Source organism: Paralichthys olivaceus, chromosome 13 (genome assembly GCF_024713975.1).
Source record: "Paralichthys olivaceus isolate ysfri-2021 chromosome 13, ASM2471397v2, whole genome shotgun sequence".
NCBI classification, from domain to species: Eukaryota; Metazoa; Chordata; class Actinopteri; order Pleuronectiformes; family Paralichthyidae; genus Paralichthys; species Paralichthys olivaceus.
In genome coordinates, this window is record NC_091105.1 from 6,603,593 (window position 1) to 6,624,384 (window position 20,792).

General features: G+C 40.3%; 1 protein-coding gene across 6 annotated transcripts; it reads left to right on the forward strand.

Moving 5' to 3' along the window:
- Window positions 1-1,088: 1,088 nt before the first annotated feature.
- Window positions 1,089-20,673, forward strand: inpp5b (inositol polyphosphate-5-phosphatase B). Of its 6 annotated transcripts, XM_020093471.2 has the most exons (23): window positions 1,089-1,364; window positions 2,379-2,449; window positions 2,760-2,857; window positions 3,133-3,162; window positions 3,274-3,384; window positions 4,556-4,699; window positions 10,032-10,119; window positions 11,235-11,405; window positions 13,433-13,534; window positions 13,821-13,935; window positions 14,825-14,941; window positions 15,588-15,775; window positions 15,909-16,020; window positions 16,113-16,222; window positions 16,956-17,091; window positions 17,206-17,316; window positions 17,566-17,731; window positions 17,985-18,220; window positions 18,349-18,456; window positions 18,909-18,993; window positions 19,435-19,562; window positions 19,670-19,781; window positions 20,196-20,673. In XM_020093471.2, the coding sequence occupies exons 1-23, from the start codon at window positions 1,191-1,193 to the stop codon at window positions 20,303-20,305; spliced, it is 2,823 nt and encodes a 940-aa protein (XP_019949030.2). In that variant the 5' UTR covers window positions 1,089-1,190; the 3' UTR covers window positions 20,306-20,673. The 6 variants fall into 6 exon arrangements, with proteins under 6 accessions (XP_019949030.2, XP_019949031.2, XP_069393544.1 ...); XM_020093472.2 differs by lacking the exon at window positions 1,089-1,364 and having other exon boundaries at window positions 2,305-2,449; XM_069537443.1 differs by lacking the exons at window positions 1,089-1,364; window positions 2,379-2,449; window positions 2,760-2,857; window positions 3,133-3,162 and having other exon boundaries at window positions 3,366-3,388.
- The last annotated feature ends 119 nt before the right edge of the window (window positions 20,674-20,792 follow it).

Below are 20,792 nucleotides of genomic sequence, written 5' to 3' on the forward strand. Positions count from 1 at the left end.
GATAGATAGATAGATAGATAGATAGATAGATAGATAGATAGATAGACAGACAAACAGAAAGACAGATAGATAGATAGATAGATAGATAGATAGATAGATAGATAGATAGATAGATAGATAGATAGATAGATAGATAGATAGATAGATAGATAGGCAGACAGACAGACAGACAGACAGATAGATAGAGAAACGTGCAAATTCACATTTATTGCAGGAGCAAGCAGAGAGTTTGGACAGAACCTGTGCGGCTCAGGGTTGTGAGAGTTCACTTTTTGACCACAAGGTGAGAAGTTGTAGCAGTGTCACACAAAGACTGCAGGACGAATAACAATGGAACTTGGTGGAAGGAGTGTGTGGGTCAGGGAGGAACCCATTAAATATTAGTGCAGATTTAACATTGCGAGAGTTACATTCAATTCATGGACGTTAATAAAACAAATTCAGACACATTTGTGGGGACCGACAATGAAATTTTGTGCAGATCATAAAAATGAGGTTTCATTTTCCTGCCCCCCACAATAACACTGTACATCCCCTCACCTGTCAAAAGGTGAACTCTCAAAACCATGAGCCCTATAGTTTCTGTCCACACCAAATCTTTCGGATTACTCCTGCAGAATCTGTGAATTTCTTTGCACATCTTATATTTTAGTCATGTTCCGACCTTTACATATACAAACAACTACTGCAATTCTGCACGCTTGTCTCTCATTTTATCAGCTCTTTTATTTAGTCTCTTCGCTCTACGTGCAATGCCCTTGACATGCTGCTGTAAATAATTCCCTAATTTGGGAAAGTAAATCTATCTATCTATCTATTTATCTATCTACTAGGGGACTGTTGCTGAATAAATGTGGGCCTGTAGGTCCATTGAGCTGCGGGATCATCAGAACTCCTGAAAATCTTTTGATACGACTCAGTTAAAGACCTGATCCAGGTCTATTGAGGGACATAATCCTCTTTGGATCCGTCGCCCTGCTGCTGAGGCCTGTTAATCCAAACCAATCCAAACCAAACCGAGTGGATGACACCCCCAGCTGTGACGTCACGGTGGGTTCTGAATCAGTGCGTGGCAGAGACAGTGGGTCGGGCTGGGGCAAGGGAGGAAGGAAGGAAGGAAGGGAGGAGAGGGCTGAAACATCTGGATTAGAAGAGGGAATAATGTCGCTGCTCACGCGTCTCTGCTGCAGATGTGTGACAGAGAAAGAAATCAAAGTTTGATCGAGATTCACGTGGAATATTCCTGCGAGTTGTTTACGAGCTGGAGAGGGAGAGAGAGAGAGAGAGACAGAGACAGAGACGTCGCTATGGATCAGTCCGTCGCTATTCAGGAAACTTTGGAGAGAGAGGAAAACTGCCTCATAGTATCCTTCACAACCTGCATGCAACTATGAATGTACTTTAAATGTAAGATAACGTGACTCAAGCTAAATTAAACCTGCGCGACTCTTTTGGAGAATATCAGAGTCCGCAGATCAAACAGATTAGATCAAAGCTCTGTTTCGTTGTTTACGTGTCTCAGAATAAAAACTTCCGGATCTGTGGATTCAATGAAAACAACGTATTCGACACGTTGTTGTTTTTTCACGAGCAGGTTTAGTTTGGGTGGGACTTCCCACGCATCGAGTCCAAGTTCTGTAGTTGGAGCTTTCTTCCACACGGTGGCAGCTTTGTGTCACTAGCTGCTGTTTAAAGTGACTGGCAGCGTAAAGAAAAGTTGTTGTTATATTAGTTATATTTTATTTTTACATCTGTCTGAGCTGGAATTTTAATCATTTGATTACATATGCGTAGCTTCATTGAAAACAGTACATTGTATTTATAAGCTAATCATGTGTTTTGTTCGTAAAATGGGTCCATACGTTTGTAAAGTAACTAGTAGGCTGTCTACGGCTGTTAGGTAAAGGTAGTAGAGTAAAAACTGGGAGAAGTATTCAAGGGAAATAGGGTAAGTACGTCAAAACTTTATTTAACTGTGTGTATTTAGTGACATGACAACAATTGCTAAACACTTTCAAAATTGAAGCCAAACTTAGTTGAAATTAGTCAAATTAAAACTGGGCCATATAGAAAAAAGAGTAATCATAACAATAAATGTACCATTATTATTTTTTAGTTAAAAGATTTTGCTCCTGTGTAAAGGTTTTGATTTTAATCTCCTTTTTTATGGGCCAAAATATAACAAACAGCAAAATATTCAGATCTGAGGTATATGGATTATATGATGTGCTTTTAGAATGCTTACATATTGATATTGATGTGATTCTTATTAATATTGTTTTATTCCCCAGCACTACAAGTCATATTTTTGTGTTTAGTTATAAAGAAATATGCAAACATATTTTCGCTATACCCTTAACTGTGAACATGCCGTCCAGTGTGAGGTCATGTCTCATAGCATCACAGAGAGCAGACTGCTGGGCCTGGTGGAGTCTTCGAAAGAACATGCGTGAGTTTTAAAAGAAAAGTTGTAATTGGCAATAACATGACTTCTCTGTGTGTTGTTGAACCAGATGCTCGTATTCAAAGGTTCACGGTGTCATTTGTTAAGAAGAGGAATTAACTGTGTTGTGTAACCCATAGCAACACCACAAACTGAGATGATAGATTTCACTGTGTTGTGCAGTAGCTCTACACTAGTTTCAGTTAATCCACACCCTGTTACCCTCTCATTACATTTGGTTCAGATTGCTAAATACACGTGATAAAAAAGTAATTTGAAAAAGAATCTAGCCTGATTTAAATCCTGTATTTTGTAGAATCTTTATTTATACTCATCGAAGGATGGCCATCACCGCTGATGACGTGTCACTGGAGGACATCGTACCCGTCTCCCTTGACTTTGCTGTTGTGGAGAGTGAGCCGCTTCCATGTTTCACATCATGACACGTTCGACTGACAGCAGACTGAGTTATATTCTGATATTCTTCTCTTTTTCTGCTAGTTTTTCCTCACCCTTGTCCAGGGTTGAGGGCAGAGGATGCTGCACCTTGTTAAGCTTTGAGGCAAATAGTGATTTGTGAATACGGGCGATACAAAAAATATTAGATTTGGACAATGCATGAAAATAACTTGTTTCTTGTTAAAAATGACCTGACGCTACCATTGTCTTTCATTCTGCACTTTATTTAGTTTCCTCCCCAGAGGAGCTGGCAGTCGTGGGTGCGTTTGCCCTTTTTTCTTAATTACAAATATGCTCATATACATTACAAATACCAGGTAAAACTGAATATCACATGTTTCTTTCTCATGATGTTCTTCATCTGATTCTAGGGGCTGATACCAGGGTGAGAGTAAGCTACCAGGAAGAAGAGCTGGAGCTCAGACTTCCTTTTGGGTCTCACTCACGGCTCTTTCTCAGTGAGGTCAACAGAGCGTGGAGTGGTAGGTCAGCACTCACAGTCTGAGGCGAAGCGTTTACATAACATCCAGCCAGTCATCGCTTTTTGTTCAGGGCTCCTGCAGCCTCTGAAAAACCCTGAAAAGCTTGTGGAGAGTATTTTCCGTTTGACGCACATGACAAACTACAATTCATCCAAACCAGACAGTTGTGCAATCATCTGTTGTACAAAGCTGATCATCTTTTGCCTAAGAAGTTCATATTTTTATATCCTCTTTCTTGAACAAAGTTGGAGTCACTATGTGTGAAGTACAAATAACTTTCTCTTACAATGTTTGAATAAAACCTGCCCAGCCAGTCTTCAATTGCCCTGGGGTAAAACAACAAAACTAATTCGAGCCAAAATAATCTTTATATCGATATATTTTGACATGAGATTATTGTTAAATACATTTTCAAAAAATATGAAATGCAACACAAGTGTATTTGTGGGACTGTTGTTGTCTCACAGCTTTCACTATTGGCTGGCAGAGAAAAAAGGAGCGACTCAGACAGACAGAGAAAGAAGGGGTGGAGTTGGAGGTGTGTACTGTGTTTAGTTTATTTCTGTCACCAGCTTTTACAAAGGGACCAGACAAAAACAGTATAAAAGGACGTGTCACTTCCTCCTCGATACTTCTCCTGGACTTCTTTTTAACTTGTAATCTGAATAGAGGAGGTCGGTTGATGGGTTGACAGACGCATTTATCAGGGATGTGTCGCTTTCGCCACTGGCTCACTACTCTTCGCAGTGGAAGCATGGACGAAGACCTGTGTGTCGCGTGTGTTACATTTTTAGTGGAACGCTAAATGAGCTGCTGGGGCTTTTGACCCGGTGGGGGATACCAGTGATGGAAAGATTAGAGGACCAGGCTCCGGGTGTTGTTAAAACGAAGAATATACAAAATGGTAAAGGTAAGATGGATTAAGTGAGATTCCTGAAAGCGTTTTCCTCAATACACATTTCAAGAAGTCTAAATTTGAAGGTGGTTTTACAGAAAATCGAAACCTGATGTTTAAAAATGCTTTGGAAATTAGAACAGTTCTTCTTCACACAATATATATATACTATGAATCTTACTGTACCTCCTCCACATGTGCCTGAAAACAAATTCAAGCTGTTTTTTTCATCCTGACTTGTTCTGATTCTCTTCCTCTCTCTGTCCGGTTTTTCAGATGTTTGTAAGTCTCCCACACACATGCCCAAATTCGGGTGGATCAACAAGTACCACAAAGCCAATAAAGGGCCGGGAGTTGTCAAACAGGCGCTCGCACCCCTCGGCACAACTTTCGCTAAACTCAACCAACACCGGAAAACAGGTTTGTCGTCAATTTTCTATTTGGGTATTTGTTCACAGCTGGTGCTTGAGTCCAGTAACGCTCCAGTTGACCTGTTTTGGAATATGTTCATTTATGCAGTTGGTGACAGGTTGCAGGAAGAACGGGGAACGCTCTTCTTTCACTCCATGGCATTTTCTCATTACATCATAAAACTGGATGGTTTCAAAAGTGTTACTATTGCAGTTGAATGCCATCCTCCCAGCATGTGTATGATTCGTGAGAAATATACCAGACTGACATTTTGACTTGTCATAGCAGAAAGATAAATTATGGCTCCATTCCATTCCAGTGCCCCAGTGAGCCGGGACGCTGAGTCAGCATTAAAACAGGGCCATAGTCCTGCCAGAGCTACAGGACAGTCATTATTAATATCATTATCATGAATAACAACACTTCTCCTGCTGTGATGTGGAAATGACTGCCCAGACTTTTTTTGTACAGCACCTTAAAAGACGGTCACTAGGGGGCCCTTAAAATACAGGGATTAGTCAAAAATAGAAAATTGATTCAAAAAGCATTTTTTTTAAAATGTCCTAGCTCTCATGAGTTTTACTTTTCAAAAACACATAACAGAGCCAAACTAGAATGGTGCTCAGTAGAGAGCATTCCTATGCCAAGGCCGGACAGACCTACACATGGTTGTTCATAGTGTTTAAGCATAATCCTGAACAAGTAAACCAGCAAACACAAGTGAAAACATCATCTCCTCAGTGGAGTTAACTGGAGGGGTTTAAAATCAAGAGACCTACTATATATTAAGTGATGAGAAACTTGGAACAAGGATCCATGTGTGATCTTTGAAGGTCACAATGAAAATCTGCTTTGTTTATGAAAAAACAAATGTTTGTGTAGTTGCAGTAACATGACAAGATGTTTTACATAAAGAGTTCACACATTATGTTTGTGCATGCAGGGAGCCATGCTGTTAATGACTGTAGACTGTATATAAATAAACATATATATCCTTATATACAGTCTATGTTTATGACAGACTTACATTTTTGTGCAGATTAATTTGGGGTGAGGATGTAGAATTTCTGTTTTCATTGTGAGAAGGGGCTTTTGCTAAATTTTGTGTTGATTTGTCAGAGAATAATTCATGGATCTTAATGAAAATAATAAAAATGTTCAGGGGACTGGTATGTGGGGAAATTGGTTTAGGATCCAAACAAAAACCCAGATCTAGTGAATATAAACGTGGTTTCATTAGGGAACTGTTGGGCCTTGGTGGAGGGAACACTCTACTGAGTACACTTTGTGTTTTCGACTGTCTTTTGTTTGTTTTTCAGCAGAATTACACAAGAACCACAGAACTGATTTTCATGAAATTTTGTGGAGGGGTGGGCCATGACACAAGATAGAACTTATTCAATTTTGGATTTCTCAGAGAATAATTCAAGGGAAAAAAATCAGGCATGTTTTAAGGAACTGATATTTGTATTTGCAATTTGGTGCAGATCAAAATGAAAATCTAAATCTAGTGGATTTAACTCCGGTTTCGTTAGAGAACTGCTGTGGAACACTCTACCCAGAGTTTTTCATCGTGTATTTATCCCGTTGAAATGCATGAGCGTCACTTAATGTTGCACCAGTTGTGATGTTGTGTGCAGCCTGTAAACGGTGAGAAGGTTGTGTGCAGCCTGCAAGCGGTGTGGTGTTGTGTGCAGCCTGTAAACGGTGTGATGTTGTGTGCAGCCTGCAAGCGGTGTGGTGTTGTGTGCAGCCTGTAAACGGTGAGATGGTTGTGTGCAGCCTGCAAGCGGTGTGGTGTTGTGTTCAGCCTGTAAATGGTGTGGTGTTGTGTGCACCGTGCAGTCTGTAAGCGGTGTGATGTTGTGTGCAGCCTGTAAACGGTGAGATGGTTGTGTGCAGCCTGTAAACGGTGTGATGTTGTGTTCAGCCTGTAAACGGTGTGATGTTGTGTTCAGCCTGTAAACGGTGCCATGTTGTGTGCAGCCTGTAAACAGTGAGATGGTTGTGTGCAGCCTGCAAGCGGTGTGGTGTTGTGTGCAGCCTGTAAACGGTGTGATGTTGTGTGCAGCCTGTAAACGGTGTGGTGTTGTGTGCAGCCTGTAAACGGTGTGATGTTGTGTGCAGCCTGTAAACGGTGTGATGTTGTGTGCAGCCTGTAAACAGTGTGTGGTTCAGCTCGTGTCTCTGCAGCAGCAGCAGCAGGTAAACTCCTCCCACCACAGTTGCATGGGCAGGTCTAACTGGACTCGGTCTCCTCCTGCACAGAATGAGTGGCAGCGGTGCGGGGAGATGTCTGAGCCGGTCAGAGCCTCTGGTATGAAAACGATTCCAACATTTACTGTTTGTCTTCAGGTGCTTTAAAAAAAAAAGGCCACTGCAGTGTGTCCTGTTTAACTAGCTAGCTCACCAGCTAACTCCAGCTAGCTAGTAGTAGTTGTTGCTTCCTAGAGGCTAACTTTAGCCAGGTTAGCTCCAGGGCCAGGTTCGCGAGGTGAAACAAGTGTTTGTGCGGAACCTCACTGGTTTTATTGCTCATGTCAGTCTCAGAAGCTATCTGTCACCTTTAGCTCATCTAGCCGAACAGTGCTAAATGCTAACATTGCTCTGTGCTACATGAAGTTAGTGGTCGTTGCTGTGTGACACAACATGACACACCCGCTGTGGCAAGTGTTGGAGTTTCAGTGTTTGGGTGACACACACTTGAAACACACACTTGCATCACACCGTCGTCTTGTTTCCAAAGAGACACCCTCGCTAGCTTGCGGTTCATCCTCTTAGCTAGCTTAGCCTGTTAGCCTCAAATCACTTGTCTGCAAACTTTCTGAGAGATGAAGCTGCTCCGCATCGAGCTGTGAGGGAAGAGTCTCTGTAAAATCAATGCAAGTGTTTTATTACAGGAGGAAGACGCGATGCTGTTGGTTTACAGCTGTGGAGCTACAGTCCGAGATCCATTCCTCTGCAGAGGATTACTTGTAACTGAGAATGAAAAGGAAGTTATGAAACACTGAACTTTGTGCAGCTGCAGATACATTGCTGCGGGTGTATTGATACGGAAGAGACTGACACCAGAACAACGTTTGTGCTGACTTAAGATCCGCTGCAGATAAAGAGAAGTCCTGTCTGTCAGGCTCCATGCACCCAGCAAGTTTATTAAGCTCATTAAGCTCATTAGCTGGTTAATGATACTAAAGCAATGAGCAGGAATGTGAGACATGCTGAGCTGATAGTCACACACAAGACCCTCATGGGGTCAGGGCCTCACTGTGCTGGGGATTGTAAAATAAGCAGCTGCAGTATTGTTGGTTTTGGTCGACAAAGTGTTTAATTACAACAGCATAAAGCTGAGTAGGTAAAAGACAATGAATCAACGTCCATGACATTTTATTTTTGTATAGCCCATATTCACAACTCACAAATTGTCTCATAGGGCTTAACAAAGTGCAACATCCTCTGTTCTTGACCCTCAACAATAGTAAGGAAATACTAGAAGAAAAAAAACATAGAAACCTCAGAGAGGATGTTCAAAACCTAAACATATTAAACAAGTCGAGGTAAAGCAGCCGTGAGAGGGTGTAATCTGTGGATGACTAATATCATGTATGCTTGAAATTAGTCCTAAATGATTAGTATAGTTGAGGATTTGTAGGTTTACATTTTGTGAAAGTCACTAACTACCTTTTTATGGATTTAAATCAAGGTTCTTCATTTTCATGATAAGGGTCATTTTTTTATTGTTCATTATTATGGTGCTGCATTTTTCACTGATATGGTTTATAGTTGGTGTTCAAAGCGATAACAAACACTGTAAATTTCCCTTACTATAAGATAAACAATCCAAACTAAAATGGGGATGAACCAATCTCTAAAGTTACTGTAACTCAGAAAGCGCTTTAGTCAATTTCCCAGTTACATGCGGTTTTTCCTTGTGTGCACAAGATTTTCTTTTTAACCTGGAGCATGTGTTAAGTTACACCCTTCTAATGTAATTTCACAGTTTGCTGGAAGTTTTCTCAGACACACAATGGGCCATGTTCTTTTCCATTTAACACAAACACCACTCTTTTTCAGTCAAAACTTCAAAAACTATGTTAGTAATGGGGACAGGTCAGATTGTTTTTGTTACCTTATTGAGTATTGTACCAAATGTTCATAATGAGACAACTGGCGCATTTCCGATTTGATGACCTTTTCTTAGAATTGCATTTCACAACCTCTTTTCTCGGTAAAGTCAGAGTGATGAGATAATTTCTTCTGTACAACAAAGATTCAAAACAAATCAGAAAAAAAACTTTAAAAAGTGTACTGATACAGTGTTGTTGGTCAGGTGCACTCTTAAAGTAGTGCACCGTAACTTTTATAGAGTTTAATTTCCTGTTCAAAGAACCTGGCTTTCCCTTTTAGAGAAGCCAGCTGTGTTCCCTGCCAAGCTGCAGTAGACAGGGCCCATGCTGTCTCATACCTCACACTCGCCTGTGAAAGCCAGCTACTTGGGATGCACTAACTGTTACCAACCACAAAAGACCAGTTCTGTCGATTGACCACAACCGAGCCATGACTTGGCACTTTTTTATGATTGACTTGTTATGGTTCTTGGGCATGATACGCTTAAATTTATTCAACATAATAATTATTAAAGGGTTGAAATGGGTTTGTCAAGGGCTGGGTTCTTTCTCATTTGATACTTAGGGCATTTTAAGATAATTCTGTTAGGAATGACACTTAAGCAGTTTTCAGACATGACCTGTGGGTAAAATATGGAGAATTGGCTACAGAGTTAACCCAGAGTTTGCTTTTCACACATGCACAACACGGTGGGAGGTTTTCTGCACAACAGCAACAAAACCTCTGCATTTTTAAGGCGAGAGATGGAGCAGCCGGTGCAGCAGACAGAGGCAGGAAGTGACGTATTGACTCCGCTGATTCCGTGATTTTCTTGACAACACGTAGACAGTGGATATATTCATTAGTATTAGTTTTGTTTTAAATTTTTTGCTTGTGTGAGAAGAGTCATCATCCCTCCCACTTGCTTGTGGTGAATCCAGCGGGGATCCCCTGTTGTGTACCCTCATAGACTTCTCCTGGATCTCAAGGAGGCCAGGTGGAGAGAGTCCGCAGAGACTGAAGAGCATCTCACTCTGACTTTTGCGTTCACACATGCATCTCCTCTGGAGAACATACGGAGGAACAGTGCTTGTCTGAAAGCAGCTTAAATAGCTTGCACAAGACAGTGACACAGTCTTAATAACTTAATGTTATTAATTACCTTTATGCTCTGTTTTGTAAAAAGTAAACTAAAACTTATTTGCTAACCATCTTGTCCTCTGCTTTCTCCAAACAGAGAAATCAGACAAAAAGGGAAGTTTAGAAAAGGAAATTGGTTCCAACAGCGGTGTACAGAAGTCCAGGGTGTGTCCGGGCCCAGAGAGGTGAGCCCTTTTTAATAATTCACACGTGGAAGCTTTCAAAACCAAAACTCTCTATACAACTGTGTATTCTTACACAGTTGTATAGAGAGTGTACACAAGTGTGGATTTGTGTGAGTTATTGTTTATATTCAGTGTTCAGACTGGTGTTCTTTATAATGAGTAAACATGAAGAATACATTTCCTTCCTTATACAGAGCTGTATTTGCGACGTGTTTGCTTTTGAGCTTCCTTCTTCCTTCTTCTCTGTCTGTGATGAATCGCTGCCCCGATTATATTTCTAACTCGACTGGTTGATGGATGAGTACAACTGTAAGGCGCAAATTGTAGTTGTCAGTCTACATCGCCTGAGTCCTCAAAGAAGAGATTTATCCAACAAGGCACCTGTGACTTTACTGCATCGCTTGAAAGTTACTTCACATTATTAGATTCACTTAACGCAATGTCAAATGCAATACATTTTACATTGAAAAGCCCAATTGCCGCACTTGCTGCAGTGTGTCCTCAAAAGTATGAGAAAAGTTTAAAAGTATAAAACAGCAAATAATTTCAGTAGTCAGTTTTATAACAGGTACTGTTTACATACCCCAAAACAGCCTGTGAGGCATTCAATTCAAACCTTTGTTGTTAAAATTTACAATGCTAATTTGCTCTGTTCATTTGTTTAATCTGAAAGTGACAGTTGCCTTGGAATGAATGACTCTACTGTATTTTCTAATATGGTATTTAGTTATGGTTTTATTCCTCTTCTCTTTTACTCAGTCTGTACTGATATCAGGGAAATACTGCGTTGCCCCATAGTCTTGTCTCTATTGTGCCTGTGTTGATCTACTGTTTATCACACTGTTAGTCTGGAGCAGAGTTATGTATGTCTCTGGTGTGCCCTCATTTAATTTCCAGCTTTTAGAAGAGGTATTACCTGATACAAGTAGGTCCAGTAGTACTGTTGGTGCAAACTGATAACTGTTCTTTGGTTGGTGAATAGAAAAGTTAGCACACACACAATGATCATCCAGACACCTGTTCCCCCTCTGACATCACACCAGAGTGACAGAATGATCTTGGTCTGCCTCCACTAACCCAGCGTCTAACTCTTACTTCTCCTCTCGGGCGTGCAGTCCAGCCATCTCCAGTCGAGAGTACCGGGATGACCTGGTGCACTCCTCCAGCCACACCCCGTCAAACAAAGCTCAGATACTGACCATGCCTCAGTTCAACCTGCGTGACAACCTCATCAGGTGTGAACTGCTGAAGAATGAGGACCTTTACACTTACCTGGAGAACTTCAGGTATGTGGCTGTCAACGAGTGCTTCATTTATAAATCAGGAGGTCAGAGAGGGGATCTGTTCTGGTGGGTCAGAACACTTGATTGGTGGTCTGACTCTAGTGCCTGGAGCACATTGAAAATCACAAAAAAGAACATCATATGTCTCTATGTATTTACCTTAAACAGAGTTATAGAATTAGCAAGGAGGTACATAGAGACAGCTGCTTACAGCTTGGAGCTGTATCTCTCTCTTCATGTGGTTTGTTAAAAATGGTGGAAAATTGAATTAGAAGAAAGTGATTAATGACTCTGTTTCTATCATAGTGACTCCAAACTAGATTTTAGATAACTTCAATGGGAAATAAAAATGTCAGAACAGTTAGGATTAAATATTGCACAGAATTAATTTAAAGATTTGATGGTGATAAAGGAGTTGCTGAGTCCAATTAGACATGTGCCCGTCCCAATTTGGGAGGTCCCAATTTTGTTCTGGCAGGGAAGTGAAAAGTGCTATGGGATCATACACCATTTAATGTACAGGGGTTTGACAGGGTTTCGAGCCTAGTCCATTGTACTTTTGAACCATGAAAACATAGCATTCAACTGATGCCACATTATTACAATAACTAAACTCTTCTTAAGCCTCACTGTGGTGATTTGTCTCTGATATCTAGATGGAATACTTAGATCTATGATACTAGGACTATGATCCTACTTCTACACCCAGAAGGAACATTCTAAAGGTTTGAATTTCAGACACGTGTAATTGTACACTGTTCTACTCTGCTGATCAGTTGAGACCTTAAAATACTTTAGACTTGTTGAGCCCACAGTGTAGCTGTGAGCACAGTTTGGAATCAAGAAATGGTATGTAAAAAGATTAAGTCAACATCTGTGGGTTTGTATTTCTGTGTACTTAGCTCTTTGCTAATTTAAGCACTACTGTCTGAGACGCTGTCTAGAAATGCACCAGTTTAGAGGGTTAATGCACTATAGTAGTAAGTTGTTGCTCTTTAGCTCAGATCTAATTGATTGAGGATGTTGATATTCCTTTAAATACCAAGACATTTTTCGTTTTTTTTTGTTTCTGAGAAATAACTACACTGCCTCCTGTTGGTAGATGTCTGCCTTAATTATTGTCTTCATCAGAAACAGCAGTTACATTGTGCTGGGAGACCTGAATTGTCTGATTTATTTTCATGTTACACTCCAGACTGAGAATGTACAAGAAATCTTTGCTGATGTGCAGATTTCAAAAAAAAAAAAAAAAAAAAAAAGGCTTAGGAAAGCAGCAGTCCATGATTTTTGTATAAATACAGCTTCAGCATTTTTCCAGGTAGCTGAGGACAGAGAGTTTTGTGCAGTAAGGTGTGATGGTGGTCAGCACAAAATAAAGAGTTCTGTGCTTTTCCTGTGCATGGAAGGAAGTTCGTATTTCAATCTGGACCTGCAGGATAAATCTCAGTGGGGATGCACCCTCTCACCATTTCACACAGTTTGTGTACTTCAGCAAGGTACTGAAGTTCCAGGAGGCCTGCTCTGCTTATTGAGCTACTTCACACATTCGCTGAGGTCCAGACATTTTCCTAAAATGTTCTAGAAGGGCTGTATGGGAGAACAAAAATATAGAAGTCAGTTCTGGACATTTTCTGGAACTTTTCTTGCAAATTTGTCCGGAAAATGTCAGAATGAGCCCATGTAAGCAGGAAGCAGGAAAATTTAGTGAGTGAGTTGGCTTGTTGATGACGTTTCTCACAAGACACAAAAGTGGAAGAACACATATATCTCCTGAATGTTGTATATCAATAAATAAGGGTGTTGCTGAAAAAGAGCAGTTTCTCTTTGAACCTACATAAAACAAAATTTCAGGATGAGAGAGAGTGCTGCAGCAATCAGCTTAATATATTGAGGTAAATTAATCTCCCCTGATTTAAACTGCGAATAACAGAAGAGACTTTGGATTTGTTGTCAGCAGGTTAAAGTCAAGAGGAAATGCTTGTTTAAAGTAAACTCTGTATTCTCCTCGTCTCTCCCCCATTCTGTCACAGCTTTTTCCTCGGCACATACAATGTGAATGGACAGACGCCAAAGGAAAGCCTCAGTCCTTGGCTGAGCTGCACTCAGGACCCTCCTGACATGTACTGCGTGGGGTAAGTCAAATTCACCCCTGCTTAAGAAAGGCAGTGCAATTCTCGACTTAATCCCATCACACATACAGACATACAGTCCTCAAACCTATGACAAACATATGCAGGCATTGATCACGTTTTACGTAGGAGAACATGCCCTCCCACAGATTTAGAACCGTGCGCCCACTAATCCTGCCTACGTTTCTACTACTTTGATATGAGAGACTGGAAAAGTTGAGTAAATACCTCACAAGCTGTGGGTGATGTGGGAATCAAAACTCAAACTCCCATTTGGCCTTCCTTATAGTTTCCAGGAGCTGGATCTCAGCAAAGAGGCTTTCTTCTTTAATGACACCCCCAAAGAGCTGGAGTGGACGAAGGCTGTGTCCAAGGCCTTACATCCAGATGCCAAGTATGCCTTAGTAAGAAAATCTATTTTTTTCTTCTTTAAAGTCGTCTTCCTGGATCTGTATATGTTAAAGCCAAGTCCACTGTATTCTGCCTTTACAGAGTATATTTAGCTTCTTTTGTGTTAACATGGAAACTAGTAGCAGATTCTCTGTTACTCTGAGTTTCCAATGTTTTGTGTAATGGTCAAGTGTCGTGGATGGAATTTTACCCTAGATATCATAAAGAATAGCTATGATAACCCTGCCAGTTTGGTGAGCATTTTCAGACTTTAATGTTTGAAGATATTTTCTGTCTTTGTCTTCCTCTTATTTACTTTCATCTACTTCCGTTTTCTCAGAGTACTGACTCTTGCTTATCGTGTGACTTTTTTTCTCTGCTTGGCTGCTTTCCTTGAGACCTCATAGGGCATACAGGATGTCTGTAAGTCACAGACCTTGTATAATGACAAGTCATTTCCTCATCAAGTGTCAGTGCTCTGACTAAAGCACACTGACCTTTCTGTAACTGACCCTCTAAAAGCCTGGCAGATGGGAAAATAAATGTTTTCACATTAGTATGTGTATGTTGTTTCTTGTTGGATTGACAGGGGAGGCTTATCAAACTGTTTTGCTTCCTCCCATGCACAACTGTGTAATATCCTGGGATGTTCATGTCCGTCTCTGTTTTCCTTGAGTTAAGTCAGAGGATCACACTAATCTGAACTATCCAATTTGTTTTTGTAGCTGCAAGTGAAAAAACTCTAAGCAGCAAAAAGGTGTTAGGCAGCATCGTAGGGCTACAGAGTCACTCTTAACTATTAACCACCCATGAATTTCAAATATGCAGGAAATTGATATTTTAAACAACTCTTTCTTTCCTGTATAAACTGATGTTTCTTTGTTAATTCGTGCTCTGCTCCAGGTGAAGTTGGTGCGTCTGGTGGGCATCATGCTGATCTTCTATGTAAAGAAGGAGCATGCAGAGTTCATATCTGATGTGGAGGCAGAGACTGTGGGCACTGGCATCATGGGAAGAATGGTAAGACTGGTTTTACGGGGCTTTTATTATTATAGATGCGCAGGTTTATCATGTAGGTTTGCTATTATAATGTAAAGTTATTACATGTTCAAAGCAGAAAAAACGCTTAAGTTTCTGCAATGACTGTTCCTTGTATTTTCTGTGATGATGAAATCCAGGTGTGCTGCCACCAGTGAATGAATTTAATGTAACTGTGGTGGAATAGACAAATACTTAAACAAGCTGAACCAGTGTTGAGCTCCATCCCTCTCTTTTTATCTCTCTTTACTCGAGAGCTTGTTCATCCAGCCCCTCCAACTTTGTTCCTCACGCACTGTTGCAGAATAGGATATTCTTGTCTTGTATGCAGATATGCTTACTTAGCAACCTCTGCAGTGTCGAGCAGATGGCAGGCTGGTGACCAGTAGGGACTCCATCCTCTCCTGCAGTAATGAGACGCTGGCTTATAGTCTGCACCAGGAAATGACAGAAACCTGCCAAGTATTTAACTCAGTGCAACACTGGATCAGTGTCAAACAAGGGAGCTCGAATAACTGCATATAATCTTATTCAACTTTTTTTTATTCTTGAATCGGTGTAGATGTTCGACTGGCATTAATCTTGACTGATTTTATCGTTTCTACTTCAATCTCTCACTTGCTCACAGGGGAACAAGGGTGCTGTGGCAATCCGTTTTCACTTCCACAACTCCAGCATCTGTGTGGTCAACTCTCACTTAGCTGCCCACATAGAAGAATACGAGAGACGTAATCAAGACTATAAGGATATTTGCAGCCGTCTACAGTTTCGACAGCTTGAGCCTACACAGACTCCACTCACTATAATGAAGCATGAGTATGAACCATTAATACAGTTAAAGGTTATAGTATGATTAATTTAGAAATCATAGCAATACCATGACACACTTAGCTTTAGTTTTGCTGTGTATTGCAACTTCTCATTTGTTGTTTTCTCTTTGTTTCATTAGTGTGGTTTTATGGGTCGGAGACCTCAACTACAGAATCAGTGACCTTGATGTTGGCAATGTGAAGGAGCTAATTGGCAGGAAGGACTTTGAAACTCTGCACAGTTATGATCAGGTATTTAGAATGGTCTTAATCTCTTTTCTCTCTTTGAATAGTCTGTATGTGTTTATGAGTGCTGATTCTTACAAGCTGCACTTGGTCCTCAGCTCAAGAGGCAGATCGATGAGGAGGCTGTGTTTGTTGGTTTTGTGGAGGGCGAGATTGATTTCCAGCCCACCTACAAATATGACACCGGCTCTGACAAATGGGATACAAGGTAATCTCGTATAGCTGCAAATAGCTGGCAGTAAGGACATCATTCTTCAGTGGTACGATCACGCTCTTAGTTAAAATTAACATAACTGCAAAAAGAAAGTTGTGTGACATATTCCAGCTCATCCCAGATATGTTTCACTGTGTAGGTACTTAAGTCTCCTTCATTGTTTAACGCTGCATCCAAACTGTATACAAACCTCCCTTTGAAGAGTGACAGGTCTTTGACAGCGGAAGCATCTTTGTACCTGTGCTACAACTACGCTAAAACCACTTAAGAATCCAAAACAAATGTTTTCTTGGAGCTTTTCCAAAAAGATACCGCAGGAGTATACAACAGTAGATAAACAATGAGAAAACTCAGGTGGGTAAATATTTATTTAGTAATTTGACTGTGTAGCAATGTTTGCTCATCTTTCCTCACATGTTTTACAGTGGCTCCTTACAGTGAATAAGAAAACTACATTAGTTTTGAACTGGTGGCATGAATCAGTTTAGGCAACCTGAACTTTTTTGCTCTCAATTAACATCATTAATAAACACAGCTCAGCCTTAAAATGGTCCCAAATGTTCTGTTCTCACGCCAAAGAATTTCCATACAGGGATCATAGTTTACTTTGATAAAGAATGTGCAAATGCACCTTCATACAAATGTAATATTTACCTTCATTATTTTATCTAATAAGAGATGTAATGAACATGCTTGAGAATTAACATGTTAACACTTCTGCATTTAGTGAGAAATGTCGCGTGCCTGCCTGGTGTGACCGTATCCTGTGGAGAGGGAAAAACATCAAGCAACAACTTTACCAGAGTCACATGGCTCTGAAGACCAGTGACCACAAACCAGTCAGTTCCCTGCTTGAAATTGGGGTAAATGACTCTGATTTTATCATTAATTTGTTCTCATGAGGTTAGAAACATAGATTTGAAAAGTACATACATTTTTTACAACTGATTGTTTCTTCCTCCTATATGTTCCTACAGATCAAGAGAGTAAATAGTGAAGCCTATAAGAAGACATTTGAAGAGATTGTGCGCAATATTGACAAAATGGAGAATGAATGCATTCCGTCTGTAACCCTGTCCAAGCAGGAGGTAAAAGTTCCTATCACTTTCAGTCCTATTATAGTGTAATGGGAGCTGTTTTATCTTTCTGATGCACTTAGTACAACAAACTGCCTTCTCATTATGCCCCTTTAATGACTTCAGTAAACCACAACTAATGAAGCAGTGTATTGATCTCAGGCTTTGGGCTTATTGCAGGTATTTAAGGATACAGTTACAAGCCATAGAGTCGACTTTTTCTTTTAATCTCACCCCATGAATCCTTCTCTCTTCTTTCAGTTCCACTTTAAGGACGTGAAGTTCATGCAGCACCATGCAGAGACATTGAGCCTCTTGAATGATGGGCAGGTCCCGTGTCAGTTTGAGTTTATCCAGAAGCCGAATGAGTCTACATACTGCAAGCCCTGGCTCACAGCAAACCCCCCCAAAGGCTTCATCGCTCAGGGTGAGTTACACATAGTCCCAGTTTCTTCCAGGAGCCACAACTCATTTTTTTTTAAAAGCATCAAGGTCGTCCCTTTAGGTGCACATTCCTTATTCATAGTGCAAGATGAAATTTTGTTGTAGATTATGGATGTCATGTTGCTTTATAAATCCTCAAAGAGCACTACCTCAGCATTTGTAGAAACCCCTGTACAACATAATTCTAAAATAGTTTAGTAACCCATTACTTTATATGTGCACCCCTCAACATCAAGGTGGTTCTGTGGACATTGACCTTGAGGTTTTTGTAAACCGCTCGACTGCGCCTGAACTTAACTCTGGCAAGGAACAGATCGAAGACATCCTGGTGCTTCACCTGGAGCGTGGAAAGGACTATTTCATCCCAGTGGCAGGAAACTACCTGCCCAGCTGCTACGGCTCATCCATCCATTCATTGTGTCAGCTGAGGGAGCCCATCCAGGACATGCCGCAAGAGACGCTTCGTGATCTTGTGAGTGTCCTTGAAATAACTCACAACTCACAGCATATCTTGTTTTATACCTTTTCAGATTTACAATTTTACACAGACTTAACTGTTTTATCTTAACTGTTCTTTGCTGTGTTTGTTCTGAACATTAGGCAGAGAGGCCTGGAGATGAGAATGCAGTAAACGTTGAAAAGCCTCTAGACATTCCTAAAGAACTCTGGATGATGGTGGATCACTTGTTCCGTAATGCAATCAAACAGGTCAGACAATCTGATGCCAATGCTTCTGTTTTTGTGCTGTAATAAAATCACAGAACACTGTACTTCTCCTTAGTTTATGTTTAGCACATTTGTTCGTGACAGATTTGTATTGTTATGGTGATTTATGTGACTCTTGGCCTCCTCCCAGGTTTTAGTGTGGTTTCTTTTGTGGACAAATGTATTAAGCAAAATAAAAAGCTTAAGAATACTTTGGTCACAAAGTATGTCTCATTAGTTGTGCCTGCCAGCCAAGTAGCTTTGTGGAGTCTCTGCATTGATTCGCTGAAGGGAATTAACGGTGATTTATTAATTTGATTTAGGTAGTTTAAACATGGGTTGTTTCTCTAGATTTTAGTCTAACAAAGTCCTTTTTAGATCCGCAACCTGTTTGTAAATTTCTAATGTGCTTTTTAAAAACACCAAGACTCATGGGTTTTGTCTTCCATTTGCAGGAAGACATATTCCAGCAACCTGGTCTCCGGAGTGAATTTGCAGAAATAAGGGATTGCCTTGACACTGGCATGCCGGATTCTCTTCGTATCCTTCAAAACAGTCCCCAAATTTGCTTAAATTCATATTCAGAAAGCATCACAGTTTAGTTACCTCCGCCAAGGAGGTTAGGATTCTTTGTTGGTTGGTGTATTCGTAAGCAAAATGCACAAAAACAACTGAATTGATTTCCATGAAACTTGGTGGGAGGATACTGGGGGTCAGGTAAGAACTCATTACATTTTGGGTGCCTGTCAATATCAGGGTGCAAATATGGGATTTTTTTTCCCTCACTTAACATTTGGAGGTTGGGCGTCTCAACATTTTCACTGTTTCCAAAGGAATAATTCATGAAATTCAAAATCTAGCTTATTTGGGGACCGATATCTATGAGTGTGTGAAATCTGGTGCAGCTTGATTTTGAATGATTCCATTCAATATGAGGCAAGTCTTCTCAGATTATGACCTTAACTCAGTGATGACCTGCAGCGGGCAGTAACCACTCAGTGGCAGAGGCCTTGCTTCTCTTTCTGGATGCCCTCCCCCAGCCTGTGGTCCCCTACTCCTTTTACCAGCAGTGCCTAGAAAGCTGCTACAATGCCAGTCAGTGTGAGAAAGTGAGTGAGACAGAGAATCACGATTTATCCCCTGAAGATGTGTTGAATTGAAGTCTCAATCTCTGTTTTATTTATTTTTTATATATGATCATTTATTTTCTGTGCAGGTTATTTCCATGCTACCTCGGTGCCATCAAAATGTGTTCAACTATTTATCTGCCTTTCTGCGTGAGCTGTTGAAGAATTCTGCCAACAATCGATTAGATGTCAACATCCTGGGTAAGGAAACAAAGCAGGTTGCTCATTTGTGAATTTTGCTTCGCGATATAGTCAACATGTTGAATAAGAGAAGAGAAAGTGAGGAATCAAGCCAGGAAAAGTCCAAATGAAATGAAAATCACGTTTTATTGTTCAGCTCTGTTTATGACTCAGGGATTGTTTTCAGTAAATGTTTCATTACTCAGAGAAGCCTGATTCCTTAAAAAAAAAAAAAGTATGCCCTGTTTGAATGAAGTTTGAATAAAGACTTTATAAAAACAAAATGAATTATGGCTACATCTATAATGCTGGTCTATCATTACTTAAAACATGTAAATAACTGAAACATCTGATAAAGATAGTTACATAAGGCTTAACAAAAGGAACCCTTTGTTATACTTTGCAATATGAATAATTTATATTCTTCCTGTGTAGCCACCATTTTCGCCTCCTTGCTCTTGAAGTCGCCTCAGAAGCAGGATCTCGCCGAAAAGAGGAAGACTCAGGAGTTCTTTCAGCACTTTCTGTCCCAGGGCTCCTCATAGATGGAAGACTTCTCCACCGTGTCCTTCATGCTGATGCTCAACACTAAAAAACAATGTACAGTTTAGTATTTGTAATGAACCGTACATGAAATGAACTAATGAATTCTTATCTTCCGGATGGCTCTTGTGTAGATATAGTAGAATCACTTTAAGAGACAGTTCTTATCTGATATTAGTTTGTTTCAAAGCAATGTTTATGGTCTGTTGATGGACAGTTTATTGTATTTTGTGGAGCATCCTAAGAGACCTAATAATTTTTAATGTATCTATATTTTATTTAAAAAAAAAAAAAGAAGATAATTTGTATCATGATGTTTCTGATTGCAACAGCACATTGTTTTTATTTATAAAAACAGTTGGAAACAAAAGTGTGTGACTGGTGAACCTGAATTTTATCACTCAAATGCTGCGTTCCATGGACTTCCAGTGTGTTGGCAAACAAAAACATGGTTTGTCATGACAAAGTAGAAAATTATACAGTTAAATG

Bases quoted from the DNA above. Each gene is read 5' to 3' on its own strand.
- inpp5b (XM_020093471.2), top strand. From the start codon at position 1,191: ATGTGTGACAGAGAAAGAAATCAAAGTTTGATCGAGATTCACGTGGAA. The intron at 11,406-13,432 runs GTATGTGGCTGT...ATTCTGTCACAG, and splicing joins ACTTACCTGGAGAACTTCAG to CTTTTTCCTCGGCACATACA. The intron at 16,021-16,112 runs GTATTTAGAATG...CTTGGTCCTCAG, and splicing joins CTCTGCACAGTTATGATCAG to CTCAAGAGGCAGATCGATGA.